The sequence below is a fragment of the Dromaius novaehollandiae genome, chromosome 1 (assembly GCF_036370855.1).
Source record: "Dromaius novaehollandiae isolate bDroNov1 chromosome 1, bDroNov1.hap1, whole genome shotgun sequence".
Classification (NCBI taxonomy): domain Eukaryota; kingdom Metazoa; phylum Chordata; class Aves; order Casuariiformes; family Dromaiidae; genus Dromaius; species Dromaius novaehollandiae.
This window is the reverse complement of record NC_088098.1, coordinates 70,201,196-70,220,361: the sequence shown is the minus strand read 5'-3', so window position 1 is coordinate 70,220,361 and position 19,166 is coordinate 70,201,196. Positions and strand designations below refer to the sequence as shown.

Genomic DNA, 19,166 nt, shown 5'->3' with positions numbered 1-19,166 from the left:
CCCAAATAGGCAGAGATTGAAAATCTTACTTAAAGGAAAGCTGTTCTATGGCTTCCAAGAGATGAGATGTTTGGTCTTAGTCTCAGTCCACAGAGGACAAGTTGCATCATCACTGACTGGACATGCAGTCTCAAAAACAAACCAGTTCTCCAGAGACGATCACTGTATGCCACAGCTGAAACTTGTTGGCCAGATACAATACAGAGAAACACTGTATTATATCTACTCGAATAGCACCTGCCCTATAGTTAAATAGTGAATGACACGATAGGACACACTCCATCCAAAAGCTTTCTTGAATTCCAAATTTAACTTTTTACCTTGCAAATAATGGCACATCTACTACATGTTTTTAGAAAAAGAACGTCATTGCTGATAACATTGTTTTTTGCTCTAGAATGTTGTCAGCAGTAGGGGAGAAAATGTCATGGTGTAAATGACCCCAAGGCTATCACAAATACAATGTTCATTGTGCCCGCCTTGAGGATGGTAACAGGATGCTTGTGCCTACTGTAACTGTGACAAAAAGACCATATATGTCAAACAAAGGCTCTCATTTGGGAAAAGCTAAAAACATTAGCAATGATAGGAGACTTTGAATTCATCTTTAATATAGGCAAGAACTACAAGTTCTTTACTTCAATTTTGCTAGCAAGAAAAAGCAAAAAGAGCAGAAAATGGGAAGATTAAAAAGTATATGTATCCAAAGAATCTGGAGAAAAAACAAAATGGAAAATTTTGGCCACTTTCCCAGGTCTTACCTTCTGGCTCATTTTTGATGAGCTCTTCCATTTTTCTTTGCTTAAGGGTGTCTACAACATCTGCTAGGCTCCCTTTGCGCCTTTCAGGGGTTCCCAGGGCTGTGCTGGACAATGATTCTCCACTCTGACGCCCACCTTCTTCTGCCTTCAAGGGTGAGGTAGATGAGTTGTGCGGGGCAAATGAAGACATCACTTTATTGCCATCAGCTTCCTGAAAGAGGAGAAAAATGAGATAAAACATTTTTTTTCTTTTTTTAGAGAAGAAGAAAAAAGATGGAAAAAAAGAATAATCCTTTCTTCTTTTGAGTTCATCGCTGTTTGTTCTTCTGTTGAAACCTTTAAAAAGGCATGCAATCCTTCAAAAACACCCAGAACAAAGCCTATCCATGAAACATAAACCAAGATTACAGGCTGAAGTGAGCAAAGATCAGCTTGCAAGAGACGCACATAAAATGCAGTTTTTCCCTAATTGAGAAGAAGTGTTCTACTCATAGGTTTCCTAATAACAATAATATTGATTATCTTTAATTGTTTGCTCTTTTAAAGTTTTCTTTAGAAAAAAAGCTTCAATTTTCACAAGGACCATTAATATCCTGACTTTTAAAAATACTTAATATTATGATGGCTAGTTGCTGTAAGAAATGAAATAGTAATCAAATATTAAAGGCCCTTTACTACATGATTTAACTCTCAACTCAAGTAGTTTGCCCCTCTCTAAGGAAGAAACAATTGTTTTCTGGCTTCTAATTCACTTTCTATTCTCCTCTTCCACCTCATACCTCCATTCCTTGCACAGACAATATTTTTCACAAAGGTGGTCCTAATGACTCTCACAGGTGGCACCACGACAAAACTCTATAGTTTCCTGGAATATACACATAATCCTCCTCACGTGAGAGTCCACACAGGTCTACTCATTAATTTTAATGGAAGCCAAAACTGATTCCAACATCAGTAAAGTTCCATTCATTAATGGGAGAGCCTCCTCCCCCACACCTCCTATGATGTTCTCTCACATATTCCTTCCCCCTTTTATGTCTCTTTTATACCCTTCTGTATACATCTCTGAAATCCTTTTTTTCTCTGCTAAAGTATGCCACCTAGACCTTGCAAAAACTTAGGTCAATGTCTCCAAACAAGGCTTGCTATAGAATATATACAATGCATGATATAATGCTGCCCAAAGTATTATTTCCATCAGTCATGAGTACGAGTTTGTATTTTTTCTTTTTCCTTCTCATATTTCCTTATATTTTTATTTTCCAGATGTTTAATTATTATTATTTCTAATAAAGTCACTAGACCATCTTGTGATTTGAGTTACAGAGTTGGCTGAAAAAGTCTAAACAATTTTTAAATTGTTTTCATTTTACAGAGTTTGAAATAGATACATGTTCAATTTTTACTACTGTGCTATATTTTTATCAATTTTTTTCCTGAGTAATTGTTGATATCTCTAGTTTACTAAACCCCAATATTTCAGTAAGAAATGGGACTTTTCATAAATAAAACATAAATTGCCAAAAACAATCTTGATAAAATTTGAATTAAGCAACATGATAGATATGAAGTAAAGAATATATTTATTTTCACAGATTATTTCATTTTGGCAAAAAGATTACTTTTGGTTAAGAAAATTTTCAGTGCAAGCAATTTTGAGCAGCTTGAATGTGTTATACTAGTGAATAAATTCCTTAACAGAATCGGATTTAACTAAGATTACAATCTGGGCCATCATATGCCCCAAAAGCCAAACCCAGTGATGTTAATGAGACTTTCTACTGACGTCAATGAGCTTTTGACCAGGCCTTAAAAAAATATTCTGACTGTAGCCAACGGAACTGCTTTCTTTCTTGAAAATCCCTCCATTTTTGTTCTGCACTTGGAAAATTACCAGTTGCTAACAATGGACTTCAAAAATGAGTTGAGCTGAATATGTTTATATATTTTATATATTATATATATATATATATATATATATTTTAACAGGTATAGACCAGAACAAACTATGTTTTTTTAAGCAGTGATATAGATTAGCTGACTCACTTCAGCATCAGTTCAAACTTTATCTAACATTCAAACCTATTATCACCAAGTGGTAATTTTTCTCCCACAAACAAGGCCAAAAGAGAAAATATCTTCAAAAATACATCTTTGAATAGCTTCACACTTCCAAGACAGAGAAACCAACTGCCTTAGTTACAGTTCTTTAATCCATTTATGCCATCAATTATTTATAAGAACAATATCACTCCTAATTTTCCAAGGAACTAGTTCCTTGGTTTTGTTGCAAAGCAGGACCAAAGCCACTCACTTGTATTTCTGTGCATGTCACACACTGGACACAGAGAGACACAAGGTATTTGCAACAGGCCCCTAAAATGCAGGAATCATCATTGCTGTTTCCATGCATATTTTGTGTACAGGTAAATGTTTTTATATGTACAAATATATTTTAAGTATATATTATTTTGTAAAAAAGCAAACTTGAGTTCATTTTGTAGATACAGCTGTTTAGTAACAACTTTGTTGTAAGAGAAGGAATACAAGAACAACAGGATTGAAGGGATATGTAAGGTAATACAAGGTGATTTCCAAAATACGTATTTTACAAATCACTTGGCATTCAAATGGAACTCCCCAGTACTTTTAAGACTAGCAGAATTTCACTGCCTCTAGCTCTGGGGAAAAGGAAGTACGAGGAGAGAGGACAAGGGAGTAGTTTGTAGGTAAAGCATTACGAAAGAACTCTGGATACTTGACTCCTTGGTCTTTTAGATGTTTTGTGTAACTGTGGGCAAAGTCACTTTTTTCTGCATTTCAGTTTCCTACCTGTAAAATAGGCACAAAAGAAGTAGCTTCTTACATGGTAAAGGTCTTGGAGTGATAAACCCATTAACAATACAGAGATGCCCTGGTACTGCAGCACTGGCTGAAACCATGTATATTATACCACAGTTAAGAAGACTTCATAGCTGGACAAAAAAGGAAAGGGGCATGTTCTATGGAGATTCCTAAAAGATAAATTACATAGTAAACTACATGTCAAAGTAATCATCCTTCAAATAACTTGTTTCCTTAGACTGCTCTTGTTATGCGTGCATGTATGCAGTGTTTGCATATCGCATATGTGGGCTATTTATACACTTGTGGTATTTAACATACACTCCACTTAATCAAAACACATACAGTAGGAGAACAGCTGCAATCATATCTCAGTGGGCTAAATTACGGTACACCAGTGAATTATTCATTCAAAAAGATCTGTAGCAATCACACATTCATTGCGTGATTTGCAATCTAAGAGGAATCCTCTCCTTTCCACGCCAGGGGATTGAGTGCACACATCAGCTATCAGTGTCGATGAGAGTTTGACGTGTAAACTCTAGCACATCAGCTCAAGAATATACCTTCCTCATGTAGTCATGATCTCTTTAATCTGTCCTCATTTAGAACAACAACCTGAAATACTCAGCTACTCTCTTGGCTTTCATTTACTTTACTCATCTCTGTTTTATTTTGCTCTTTCTCATGTCATTATTGGGAAAAAGAAAAAAGAATTTTCAGTCATTCTGGGGTTTTTACTTTAGTCACACAAAAAGAAAGAAAAAGGTACTTCCATACAGAACCTACTCATGTCAATGGTTATAAAAGCTAAGAAACTTTTAGCAAGGAAACTCCCAAGAAATTGTGCACGGGAGTTTAACCATGCCCCTGAAAACTTTCAGAGAAACCCTTAATGGCAAGAAAAGACACTTGAGCAACAGTCTAAAATTAATGCCCTGGGAAAGAAGTTCCCCCCAAACAAGTGGGACTTAACAGGTTGCTTTTTTGTAAAGCCAAATTCACACGACTTTATGCAGTTAACTGAGAGAAAAGCACTTTACGATACTGCAATGAGCCCTATTAAAAAAACTAAATATCTATTAATGACAATTTAAAATGAAGTCCATTAAGGCACACAAAAAAATCTGTATCCCAGTTACCAAAAGAGTAGGAAAAGAGATACTCCCTTTTACCGAAGAACAGTCCCTCTCAGCTGTATAACCCTTTCACCTGTTCAAGTTTGATTAAATTCCAGCCTCTGGCAATGTTAATCCTGGTAACAGTTTTATGCAGTTAGCAGCTGCTTCATGGATGGGGCTCTATTGTGCATTTGCATTGCGAATCGCTTTGCTAATGTGTGCTGGCACAACATTTCATCGAACTCTGAACTGGGATTGTACTCACCAACACCTGATGCTGTTGCTTCTTGCTTTTCCCACTTCAGAAAGGCAGGCAAGAACCTACAGAGATCCTGCTGACGGAAATACCGTAGGCCCTTTTTTCCCCCTCAACAAAGGAAAACGGATTGACCCACGTTTCGCCTCTTCTGCTTCTGTTCCGATCCACCGGAAGACATGTTCATTTATAAGAAAGTTGCCACTATATTGCCAAACAGCTTTCCACCTATGGAGGAAATACCTCTTCCAAGGTTTAATGATAAAACTGGCTTCTGCCCTTTCAGGATGAGGTCAATAATCTTCCTTTGTTAATCTTGGGCAAGCTTTACTTAATCTAGCCCCCTTGTCACCTTTGTGATTGACAGGAAAAGTCATGTCACTGGACAATGGACTTATCCTCACTGAGCAATATCTTTTTTAAAGATTACACAATGTTACCCTTGCTCTCATAAAAAGTGCAAACATTTTGCTGTGAAAAGAACCTATTCATTCCACCTGTATCTTTCAAATTGTCTCTCTCCATTTCCAGAGTCCAATTCAGACCTTTTTCAATTCTCAAAAGGGATGGTAAAATGTTTAATGAAAAGAAACAGGTTGTGCTTTACTTGTTGAGATTTCTAAAATATCTTAGTGCTCTAAATAGTGCTCAGCTTCTCCTTTCTTATCTAGAGATGCACATTGTTCTTGATCTGCAGTGAGACCAAAAACTGTTTTTGTGACATTAACATTTTGTCCCAAATCAACGAATAATTGAAGCAGAAGAAAACTCAGAACTAAGTCTGAAACTGTTAATTACCGCCACATGGTATGCAAGGAGGCTGCATCTGCAGCGTAAAAACTATTATGTGAATAAGGCTTTGGACTTTGCAGCCAAAAACACCTGGAATAAAATACTTGTGCTTTTAAAACAAGCACTGATATTGTCTGATTTTAACGGGCTTGTCATCCTAAAAGCAACCTAACGGGTTCTTTTTTCAAAGCTGGAATTTTGCCCATACTTTGCTCTTTTACAATGGGCAAGGAAGATAAGAAAGCAAGTTTTTTACATTACACATTTAGGCTTATCTGTTTTATAATCTCCATAGTGACCAGGAAGCTGGTAACAGTATGATATAAGACAATCAAAAGACCGAATACTTCACACCTCTGAAGGCAAATGATTCTTAGGCAGTTTAGTAATGTTGGCTATTTGTTTTTATTTATTTTAGCTAACAAACTTTTTGGGAACTAATATCTATGTTAAAGATCCAACAGCATTACTACCTCAAGTGAAAATCTCAAAGCTAATAAAAACAATCCCACTGTCCACTGAATGTCCACCAACAATTATGAGAAAGACCAAACTTAACATTTCCAGTATTTTTAAGGTTTAAAAGAAATAAAAAATACACAGATATTAAAAAGCAAAAACAATCTTTTATTATTTCTTAACCTTTCATGGACAGTCTTTGCCTTAATGTAATCAACTTACTCAGGAGCACACATGCCATCAACTTTTAGTGGGAATCATATCTTTAAATCACTTAGATGAGTTTGAAAATTCCCTCCTTAAGAAACCTATTCTAAGTCATAGCAGCTGTACTGCAGATACTGTCATAAACCTGCATGTTTTATGCTGGCTGTCAACCTGGCACCTTCAAGAAGATGAAATATATATTCCACATCGCTTCCCAGTGAACATTGTTCTCTTTAAACTGTGGAATTTCTTTGCTTCTAGCTAATATTTAAATAGATCTTTTGTCTATAGGTTTCCTTCATGGAGCAAAGTTATCAATCAGTGATGGAAAGGAATGATCCCAAGGAGACTTAAAAAAAACAGTGGTGGATATAGAGAGAAAGAGGGAGACCGTATGTAAAAGTATATAAAGAAAAAAAAGTGGAAGGGGAAAAACACACTATTAGGAAGTAAGGACTGACGGGAGCACATAATCCAATGAGATATTAAAGAGTCGCTGAAAGCTGTTACATTAGCAAACCTAGAAAGGTGTACATCCTCAGGCTCTGGTTCTTCAATCAAATCCACACAAACTGACACCTATATAGATATTTGTTTGTAGGACTAGGGTTTTAATGATGAAGAGGAGCTGAAACACAATGGAGAATGGAGAAGCTGACGAACAGATCTGAAGAGATGGCTGAAAAGGTCACAACAGCAGAAAAGTAAGAATTTAACTAAATTATTTTGGATGTAATTGACTACATACTGTAAATAGAGATGCACATTTTTTCTTATTACTAAGCTCATGCTACAATCAAGCAAAATATACTCAAGTTGAAATTTCTTTTAGCCTTGCTGATATGTATTTGAGATTCTATGTTCCATATTTTGGAAATATTATCAACGATCAGACTTAGAGAAGTTTGACTCTACCTAGTTCTCCATCTAAAGCATTAACACATCGCTTAGCAATCATTGCTACCTCCTACCCTTTGGGTTGCGTTTATTTGATGTCAAGTGCTGTATCTAATTAATGACCTCTTTTTGATGAAGCAGAAGATATACTGGCAGAGATTTGAATGAGATGACTAACAGGTATTTCCAGTGTCTGACACCTATGAACCTGGTTGACAATGGTTTGAAGCTCAAATATAAGACCATCTGCTCTATGAATTCTGCTACACTGGACACTTTTCTTCTACCTTTTTCCTCTCTATACAAAACTGAGACAATTATTAATATTTTTCCTGCAGCTTGGGGCATTTTATATAATTGATGCAAAAAGTCTCAAGATTATTGGACAAAAAACTCATAGTAGTAGTATTTTGATTTTTATCGATGCAATAAATACTCAGCTTTTATTTTACTCTATAGTGCGCTACAGCCCAAACATCTGAAAACAGAAATTGGGAACTCTCTGATATATCAAACACCACCCTACAATGTCTGATAGTAACACTGAAATTGACTTTGATTTTTTCCAAATCCCATGATCCTTAGATGGCTGCCATAACTGCACTAGCAAAAGAAGATTTCAAGTGTTTCCAAGCTTTGGAGATGAGTTTTAAGAAACTGCTCTGGTGTGTTCACACAGAAGGACCAACTTACCTGTTTTTAATTGATTTCTAACGTAATCCTCTGTGATATATAGAGCATAAGAGCATATAGAGCATAAGAGCATATTTTTTCAAGGATTTAAAGTGTACAAAGAGATAGGGAGGTGCCTAGTGGAATTTTTGAAATGCATAGCAATATAGATTCATTTAATTCCCACTGATTTCATTAGAGGTTCTTGGAAATAAAGAGGAGGAACCAGCAACATATAACTAGCTGACTCTGCATATCTTCAACACACCATTAACAAGCTATCTACAGTACAGAGCACAATCTGATAACCAATGCTTTAAGACAAACATTTCTTCTCCTCTTGTAGTTCTGCATTCCAGCCTGCCAGAAAACACACAGCACAAATAAAGTATTTCTTACTGCTTATCCCACCATTTCTATGGGATATATTGCAAATATAAGAGGTATATGCAAACTATGTATCTGCTTATAGTAAAAAGTAAATGAGAAAATGTTGAGTGAAATTCTAAAGACTTTTTATACTGGATGCCTAATAGGCTTTTGGAGGTTTATTTTATTTGGGTTTACAGATGTTTGGTTTATTTTTAACCCACCTCTTTGTCCCACATCTTGCCATGAAATGTTCCCTGCATATAGAAGTAAACTGCAAATCTTTCTACAGAATGAAGGTACTAAATATAGTAAAATAATAATAACAACTTTATTTTGGGTAAATGTGGTTAGTGACATAATTCCTGTCAGAAGTCCTCAGACCAGACCTCTCCTACTGCTTTTTTTTCCTAGAAAAACTCATCTTAAGAATGCAATATAGGTTTACATCTATTTGCTCTCAAAATACTTAACAAAAGTGGCATTTTGAGAACTAATATGTTAGCTATAACCTGCAAAAACAAAGAACATGTTGTACTATGACAGCCTTGTTATCTTCTTGCTAGTAATCTTTATGCTTAAAAATAATAAATAAAACTCTGCAAAAGCACTTTTAAGACTTTTATGATCTCTTCTCTGTGGGACTAAAGATCACCCTTAAGACCTTGCTAAACAAAAAATAAGACTACTTATCAAAACAGCTTGGTAGTGTCTTCATCATGCATTAAATCCTTTTAATAGTTTGAAAATCCTGTGGTATAAAATGATTAACTTTGTAAAAATACGAGATTACTAACCACGTACAACAATTCCATTTTTGTAAGTGTTACAAAATCTATGTTGATTGTCAAACCGGTTTTGTCACCTACTTTTTACTACAAAACAAACCCAGTTTCTGTGCTAACTCCTTGAAAGAACAGGAGAAGACCATCTGAATAGAATTTAGTGATATCAATAAAAGGAATGCCATAGGCTAGCTATGACTTGAGGGCTGCTCTCAGCTACTCTGCTTTCCTACTATGATTTACTACAGTTTTCAGATGGGAAAAGGTTGTGAAATTATCTCATCTGTTTTCTAGGGGCCCACAGAAAATTGTACCGAACAGACATATTTCACCTCATTTCTTTGTGAGGGTGGCTGAGAGGAGAATGGAATAAAGGACTTTGCTCACAGGCCATGCAAGATTTGGTCAAAACCATGTCCTTTGTTTTGGGGATGATTTGTAGGATACCCTGAGGGAACAAATGAAAAGAAAATATCCAGTACTCATAAGGGCCTACGTTCATGTTCATACCTTGAATCCTCTTCCTCAAGCAGGGAGATTCTGACAAGTATCTAAAGCAGGTATGTAATGAAATGGCATATTCTTGGCCCTCCGGTTTGTTCTCAGTTGTTTCATTCAGTCTAGTAAAATGTCTCAAACAATGAGGCTTCTATTCCTCTTGAGAAATATTCTATACACTAAAAAAATTCATTGCTCAGAAACATTCCCTCATATTTGCTTCATTTCAGCCCCCTACTCTTTTTATACAGCTGCTTCTTCCAGTGCTCTGAGCTATTCCTCTTCTACATCAGAGTTTGTACCTTCCACTCTTTTTTGGACACTTAACATATATTTACTCAGTTACTACTGGCCCATATTTAGCTTTTCCTTATGTAGTTAGGTGTTTCAGTCTTCCCTCACAAATCAGCTTCTAAAGCTCTTTAATTGTTTGTTGCTGGCATCTGAAATCCCTCCAACTTGCGGACTTCTCTAAGGTGGCCAGAACTGAACACAGTATTTCATGTGTAATCTTAGCAAAGTTATGAGAAGGACAATTATCACCTTGTTCCTGCCTTTTTTGCTGCCTTGCTGCATCGCAAGTTCATATCTAATTTGTTTTAATGCACCTAATCTTTTGCAGCATTACTGTTTTCCAAGTGCCTTACTCCCATTGATTATCTGTGTTTTGGATTACTTTCTCCTGCTGTATCAGTTTGTAATTTTACATTTGATTATTTCCTGCCATACAGTATCCCCTTGATCCCTTTGATATTATGACTCTATTCTCCCTAGCGTGCCACTGGAAACTTTAATGAGTGTATTATAATTCACCTGTTCAAATTCCTAGAATAATGCATTTATCTTCTCCACATTTCTAAGATGCTGTTGTAAGCACTTGCTGCCCTGTGTACAGTATACCATACCAAGAATTAAAAAGCTTACAACAGGCAAAGGACTCTCGTAACTATATTCACTTCAATCCACGTTTTTTCCAGCTACCTCAGATTAGTGCAAAAGATGGATTTTACTGCATGACTAGAAGGCTCTGATAGGCCAAGGTAAGCAAAAAGGTGCTGTAATGAAGGCACCTGCACAGAGAGTGTGGTCCTAGGAATTCTCTCTCATTTCTACTGTCGGAATTCCTCTGATGATCTCTTTGACTGGGGTGTTTCAAAGAAGATACCCACCTTTTTTCTAACATGCCTTATCACTGCCTCTTTCTGGTTGTTAAATAAAACCCTATTGTACAATGTCATTGTAACCATTTCCCAACAACATAATGCATTACTATTTTCCTTTGTTTATAGTTATTTCACCTGCTTTTAATTAATGTGTCAACACTCACATGCAAGGTAATTGCAATATTCAAATGAGATGCCTGAAATACCTCATGGAGAAAGCACCTTACAATGCACACATACCTATGGACTGAATTCCATGCAGCTACCACAGATCAGCTCCTTCTGGAATGACTTGCTCTTTATATTTCTGAAGGTTCTAGTCTATGCACATACCCTACATCAAGGGCAGGTGTGGGGCTAAATCCATTACATTTTTTTTAATAATCATGTTCTGTTTTATACACATTGTATATATGACGATTCTTATTTCCCAGCTATTTATTTGCTTTTACCCTGTATTTGTTCTATTGCTTTTCAAAAGATTACAACTAGACTTACAGGATGATAACTGTCAAAACCATCTTTTCCTCCATACTTTTTGAGAGATTAGTAACACTTCATTTCTTTTTCTGAAAGCAATCTTCTGAAAGTTCTCATACTCCAAAAGGGCCAGAAAACATTACTTTACTAAAATTGAACAGCTACTTGAGAAGTAGCCCCACTGCCTCCACTGGTGTTAACTGTCGCATAAGATACAACACTCACAATAAGAATTTTTCAAAATGAATTCTTGTGGTTCAGAAATACATTTGGCTAGTCATTTCTATTTTGAAATGCATACCTTCTAGCACTCAGGAATCATGGATCTGTTCTTATCTAAATCTTCCATTCTCTCGCCTCCTTTTTATAGACATCACCAATTACTCTTCATCTACTACTTACTCTCTTATACTTCTTAAGTAATGACTACACAGACAATCCAGTAATTTATACACTTTTCTGGGAATAACTGTTTTTGTCCTCTTCAACAGTTATTAAAAGACCTATGTTCTTTCCAGAATTTATTTTGCCTTCTCTCCTCTTCTATGTCCTTTATAACTTAATGTCACCTTCTATCAAAGACTGTTTCACAATTTTAGTGAAACAGAACTCAGTATTCTGATATAAACCAAAGTAGTTTTTTCAGCTTTGGAAGAAAGATCACTCAAGAAATGTTAATGAGGTATTAGTAAGGTGCTAAAAAACCCCAAACTTTATAAACATAGAATAAATATATTCACAAAAGGTCAGTTCCACAGAAGATGTCTACAGAGTAGGATTCAATTATATTTCAGTCTTACACACTTCCCACAAAGGATGGTTTTTAATCAGAGAATGCCAAATTTATCAGAATAATTAATAAAAATTAATATGTCATAAGTCAATCCACATAGCTCTAATGTACATTGCAGTTATGTATCAATGCTAGTCTAATAACCATTAATTAATCCTGATAAAATCCCTGCATGATATTACATAGAGGGCAAATTAAGAAACGAAACAGCCTGCTTTGCCAGGTTCCAAAGAAGATAACGGCAGAGTATATTCAGCATCCAAGGGCTACTAAGTACCAATTCTTTCTTCACTCTTCTAGGTCTTACCAAATCTCAAATGGTAACATTACATCCTGCTCTGGGGAGTAGCATAATGTCATTTTTGTCATTTAAGTCCCATTCCAATGCTTGTTCAAGCAGAGCTTAAGTAAGATTTAAAATGCACTCAGACACAGTTTAGGCTGTGGCTGAGTGATGCAAAAAGAAGATAAATTCTAATTAAAAACAGATTCAAAGGTCCTCTTGCTCTGCATATCAGTTATTCTTTCTTCTGTTCCTTTAAACTGCAATCTGTAGCATACACGGCCTACTATGCAGAGAGTTCTGTGATAAGACGTTATCGAGGGATGTTGTGACACTCTTGATTAGGGATTATATAGTAACCAAACTGTACAGAAATGATAATTTCCCTCCCCTTTCACATCACCTACCTAAATTATTCTGAGTAATACAAATAATCTTTCTTAGCTTTCAGGCAGTTCATTTTCATTGTTTTCTGCCATTTTCTTTTAAGAAATCATATCCTTGTAGTTGATTAAGTCCACTACACATTTTCCTTACCAACTAATCCTGTCCACTGTTGTATGCTATGTTCACAAACAAACAAAAAACAACAATGTCTATTCTTCTTAAGTCATACAAGGTATGAATAAGCTTTGCTGGAATTAGTCCTTCTTCTCCAAGCTCCTCTTTGAATCACTGAGCTCTGAGTTTTCACTGCAGTTTTCAGTCATCACAGAGTGATACTGCAAAATCCACAGAACTGCCCAATCCAAGTGAGAGAGAGACAATTCTCTCCACTTTGACTAGAAAGAATCTAAGCCTACCTTGTGATGAGGAAGTATTGGTTGACTACCAGAGCTTGGCTTTAAACAATCTGTTTTTTTCTGACCTTAAATTTATCATGACAGAGTCTCAGGATGAGATCCTGCCAGGTATCACTGTGCCTACTAGCACTGAGCTGAAGTACAGAAGGTTTCTCCAAAAAAGTTCTCTGCAATCTGTTCATTATACTTAGCAACACCAAATAGGGAAAAATAACTTAAAAGCTCCCACCGAGCACCTAGAGACCTTGAAAACAGAGAGGTTGTGAACGCGACAACAGGTATTTGGTTACAAGAGTCACACTTCGTCTTCTTGGTTATTTTTTTACAGTAGATTATGGAGGGTTTACTTATTTTCCTTCTGCCCTTCTATTCTCATAGATGTGTGTCTATGCTTATGGCATATGTATTTATACATATTAAACAGAATTAGATAAGAGTTTTTGATTTCAGTTTTTATAATCTTCAGATGTATACATGTGTGGAGACTAAACATTTTAAAAATAAATAGCCTGAATAAATTCAATTATCTGAAGTAGTAAGTGAAAATCACATGCAAATGACACTATATGCAGGAACTGTGCCAAGAACGTATTTTTATTGTCCAAGGCACAAGCAGGCAAAAGCTAGTGTCTAACACGTAAGTCCAGTTCATTTGAAAGGCATCCAATCTTCCTTATATTATCTCTGACATTACTGGAAGTTACACTTACATATTTATATAAAGCTCATCTCAGTATGGTTTGGCATTACATTTCTGTTATTCAAACATTTTATAATGTCCTACAATTAAGGTTCAAAGAAACTTTTAAAAATAGAGTATAGAAAAAGGTGATACAATGACAGTATTTTGCAACATTGGATATACCCAACTTCTGATTGCTTCCTTGAATAGTTAATGCAACACATGATAGTCATGTTCATGACTATTAATATTAGTAAGGTTATAATATCACCATTCTGCATCTTTCATCAGTATCATGCATTACTTTGCAAGCATGTTTGTTATTCATAGATATGTAAGGTACTTTCTTCATTCCTTCAAGGTCTTATGTTGAAGAAAAGTTTAAAAACTTGCAAAGGAACACATACATACTCTCCGAGTTGTCTTGTCTTTCAACCAGGCTTTATACAACTTTATCATCTTTATCAAAATAAACAGGAAAATATACAGCAGCTAGCACCTTTGGAAATTCCTAGACATTTTTTGCTGCAAGGGTTACATTAATTTTAGATTTATACAAATAAGTATAAGTTTAATGTGGAAACATTTTAACTCTGCTTCTATAACAGGTGAACCTCCAACAATGTATGGGGATAAACAGAAAAGTAACTGCAAAATGTCACCATTATTCAACATACTTGTTCCCCATTTATTTTCTGAGTCATGTCTATCTGCTTACTTTATTGACTAAAACAATTTTTTTTACTGCCATTAGCACTGAAGAGTCAATACAGCTATAAAAGAAGGAACTAGATAGACTCTGCTTTGCCACACATATCATCAACAAAATAGTCAGTTAAGTACCATTTGCAAAATGTTTATTACTACGGATGATGTGAGGCAAAAAGGACACAGCTTTATTTTCAAACCCCAGGTTAAGTTTGCATTATAGGCAATTAATAAAAATATCGTATTTTTATGCAACTAAATTTGACCTCTAAAGCCACAGCAAGACAGAAAATGTGGGACCCTGTAATGTCATTTTTACAGTCATTTATCTGACTATAACCACACTTTAAAGCGTTAAGGTCAGTTGGTCACAAAGCATGAGCTACACTTCTGACTAGCATGCACCACATTTGACTTGAGAGTAAATAAGGGACTGACACTCCATTAACCTTCACAAGCACAATTATTTATCAAAACAGTTCAAAAGAGTACTCGACAGAGAACTGATAAATCTGAAAGCAAAAAACAAAACCGTAGGAGAACAAACTTATCCTTCGCCAGTGATGAAGAGCTATTTCCCATCACAGTTCCTGGGGCAAGTCCTCCAGTCAGTTTTCTAACAGTGCTATTCATTTTAGCTGACTGTCCCTTAATTCAAGTTGTTTTTGACAAAATCTCAGAGGTTTTCAGTGCTTTTTTATGGCCCTCATCTTTCTAGGAAATAATATATGCTAATATCCTATATTTATAGGCATTTTTAAAGACTTTTTTCAGATCTCACACACAAAATTCAGAAGAGTTCTGATATGTTTGGTCATATGAACTACCTTGTGCTTTCAGCAGAGTGTGCGCCTGTTCAAGATGCTGGTGAGCTGCCCATCATCTTCCTATCACCATATAAACTTTTCTTGCTTTATTACAGCACCTATGCGTGTTTATATCCATGTAGTCTTCAAATTTTGTTAATTCTATAAGACTTCTGTAATATCCTTATGTTGCAAAATTTTATCTGACTTCCCCATGGAAGCACGATGTTCATCTTTTCCTCAGCAGCTGTCATCTGCCATCCATTACTTTGACTGTTTGACTACAGCAGCTCTGTGCTTCCAAAGAAAAGGGAAATTGCCCCAGATCTTCCACCAAAAAAGTGGCACGAGGAAGAATGGAAAGAATAGGGTCCTTTTTGCGAGGAGAGAGGAGGAAGAGAAAGGGAAATCAGTGATCACAGCCATCTTGTCCCTCGTACCTGTTTTCCTTTGGCAGGAAAGTGCACTCCTTTATGCCACTGTAGCCTAGACTGATCTCCAGCCTCTCTCAACTGCACACAGGGGAAGAAATCACTAAGTATTCACTATTGGAGTTGCAGTTACCATGCTGGAGCTCCAAAGGAAGCAGTGGTGGGCAGCAGATGAACTATTGCCTTATTTGTTATTCTCCCTTTAAGATCAGTACCAACCTCACTGCTTTGTAAAATGCATTAAGCTCCATGAGTAAGAACAGCTATGGTTTTCAGCTGGTTCATTTGTATAAGCTCTTTCTGGTGGTCACAAGACAAATTTTTAAAACCTAAGAACAGACAGACAAGGGAGAGAGACTCACCTTGAGGGGAAAGCGGCTTTTCTTCTAAAGTAAAAAGAAGAGAAGTGCTGACTCATATAGCAGTCAATTTTCCCTGTCTGCAAAAAAGGTGGGAAGGCTGACTTGGTAACTCCTTTTAACAGGAGCTTTTTAAATCCATACAATACAGAAAAGCACTACTCTCATTACAGCAGTTACTTTCTTACTTCTGCTTGTACAAACAGTGAATTACTCAAAGATCATAAAAAGAACTGGACTTTGATTTTACAGCTGTTGCACACTTTATTTTGTACATGTGAAAACAACTATATTCAGAGGACTGAATACTTTTTAAATGTGGCTCAGATCATTGATATCATGAGGGCTAATGTTTATTTTTCCCATTAACTTCCAGATTAAGTGTCTTACATTTGAAAGATTTCCTCCCTGCCAACTCCTAGTCTTGGAAAGTCAGTCTAGGATCTGAGATTTGGACAACGTTCCTTCTTCCTTCCTACAAGGAAAGATCCCACAGTCAGACTTCACTGCCAACACTTCTGATATACAGGAGGAACTCTTATCCATTTTGTTATTCCACAGCTCTGCAGTCAGAGCTCAACAAAGCTAACAAGCTCCCCAAAACTTCACTTTTGCCAGTGAACTAATCAAAAGACAGCGAGACACAAAGTTTCCTTCCGTTAGAGAACTCACCCCGGCGAACGATACAGACTAGTACCAGAGAGGGTTTAACTGTAAGTTGATTGGGCAAAAGCACTCAGCAGCCTTCATGCAACAGTGACTGAACCACCTTGAGTCTGTTTCCACTTGGAATTACATTTTTTTTCTCTGTAGCATCTCAGATGCACCTGTTGCTGACATCATTGTCATTAATAGGAAAATATATTAAGCAGGACACGCAGCTGTTAAAACGTGAATGTTTCCACTACTGTTATTTTCAGGGGAGCGACAAAACGGTAGAAGTTTTAAGAAAAATATGATGGAGACAGGCTCCACATACCAAAAGAAGAAAAGTTAGACAAGAGGAGATGTGATATCAGTGCTTAAACTCAAAAACAGTTGCCAAAAAGAGGAATATATATTTCTTCTTGCCATTGTAGCTAGGACACACATTAATGAACTAAAAGTGAAGCAGGAAAGATTTGGGTTACGCATTAATAATAACTTTCTAATGGTAAAGATATTGATACACTGGGACAGATTGCCTGGTAGGGTTTAAGCCTTCATCACTGGGTAACTTTAGGAAGCTGGACTGTTATCTGACAGAAATGGCATTGGTACCGTTGATCCCTGGATGGAAGCTGGGACTGGGTGACCTCTTGCAGCTCCTCACAGCCCTACAATTCTGTAAAATGCAGCGCTCCCATACATCAAGGAACAGACAGACTCATTCAGTAGAGGCTCTATAGATCTGTAAGGGACTTACTCACTAAGCTGGATCAGGGTTTTTTGGTAAGGTTTTGCTTTGGGTATTTTTTCGTTTATTTTTTCAAATAAATCAATAGGCTTGGGCCATTTTCCAAAGACGTGATTTGGTAAGTTTCAAGCCAAACCTCTCAAGCTTTACTCAGGAGATAAGTGCTAAACAATGCGCCAGATTCATCAAAGCTTTATAGACTTACTTAAAAGAGAAAGAAACCGATTCAGCCAACTCATTTAAAACCAAATCAGGCAGTTGAAAATCTATTCCTGAGATTTGGAAAAATCTGTCTTTTTTTCTTAATTATTTTTTTAAAACCGTTTAAGAGTCCCGCTTTTGGAAGGTACTTCTGGGGGCTCAGGCAACTCTCTTTCAAGAATCTTTTTTTCCCTTCCTGATTAGGAGCAGTATATTTCTCATCACTGTAGGAAGTGGTTAAAAATATACATTTATTTTCTTACCTTCCTCTCAGGTCTTTTTTTATTTTAAAAGGGTGACTTTGGTTAGCTTTTAAGGACTTAAAAAATATTTTGAATTTTCCACCAAAGGTTTGGCAGATTAAAGCAGTGTTTTGGCTTTTCAAAAAAACGAATAATGAATTTGTTTATTCACTAAAAGGAAAAAACAAATCAATGGCAGTGCCGGACACCAATGCACTCCATTAATGCACAAAGCTGAGGACAGATCCCTGCTCTCAAAGAAGTTTATGAGCCCCAGAATATACTTCTTAGTATTCTTGCTTAGAGTACTTCCTAGGAACACATTAGTTCCCATGTTTATTCAGCTCTTGGTATCTTTGTCAATAAGGATAACAACTGGGGCCAAATGAGCTAGTTCTTGGGTACATCCCACAAAAAACAAACTGAAATCACCAAAGTATATGGTCCCCTTCCCAGACATCTTGTAAATTCACTGGTAAGATCAACCTTCAGCAGGTGAAAGTTGCTGATACCACAGTCACGGGGAAAGATTTAACACTGCAGACCATTAGGTGGTAGTGCCTCCAGCCCAATATCAAGCCTTTATTGTAAGTGTATATGTCAGAGCAAGGAGAAAATGTTCAAAACCTAGTCATGCTTTCTTCTTCTGTTTCCTCTTTGCAAGAAAACTACTCCTTCCAAGAACACGAAAAGACCATGTGACTTTGAACTGGAAAACCTAAAGATCAGTGAGTCTACCTGCTAATGAGCAACTTGCTACTGAAATGAGCTCATTAGCTTTCATTTTTGCTGGCTGCTGATCGATTCATGAGCCACTTACGTGGCCTCTGTAAGCTGTACATAAATTATCAAACGCATTGATTCCTAAAAATAATAAATCAGGAAGTCCGTCTTTTCCATATCTCTAGTATAAGTGTTTAGCTCAATGGCCTTCAAAATTCCTCCAAAGAAAACAATGCTAACATCAGTGTTCACAGACACACTGCATCTCAAATGGCAAATATTCTGCCTGTAATAAGCTTTGCTGACACCTCAGAGAAGTGAATAAAAGCTTGCCGCTGCAAATGTTACATACAAAATGTACAATACAAAATGCACAGAATTTTGCATGAATCTGTGTAGGTGGCAGCTCAAAAAAATCACAGTAAGGAACAACTG

General features: G+C 36.4%; 1 protein-coding gene across 12 annotated transcripts in view; it reads right to left on the bottom strand.

Moving 5' to 3' along the window:
- The window catches only part of SOX5 (SRY-box transcription factor 5), a 651,412-nt gene that overhangs the window by 225,445 nt on the left and 406,801 nt on the right, over positions 1 to 19,166 (bottom strand). For all 12 annotated transcript variants that reach the window (XM_064515931.1, XM_064515936.1, XM_064515914.1 and 9 more), the window contains one exon: positions 762 to 972. In XM_064515931.1, coding sequence (XP_064372001.1) covers positions 762 to 972 — 211 coding nt within the window. The remainder of the gene's footprint in view (positions 1 to 761; positions 973 to 19,166) is intronic.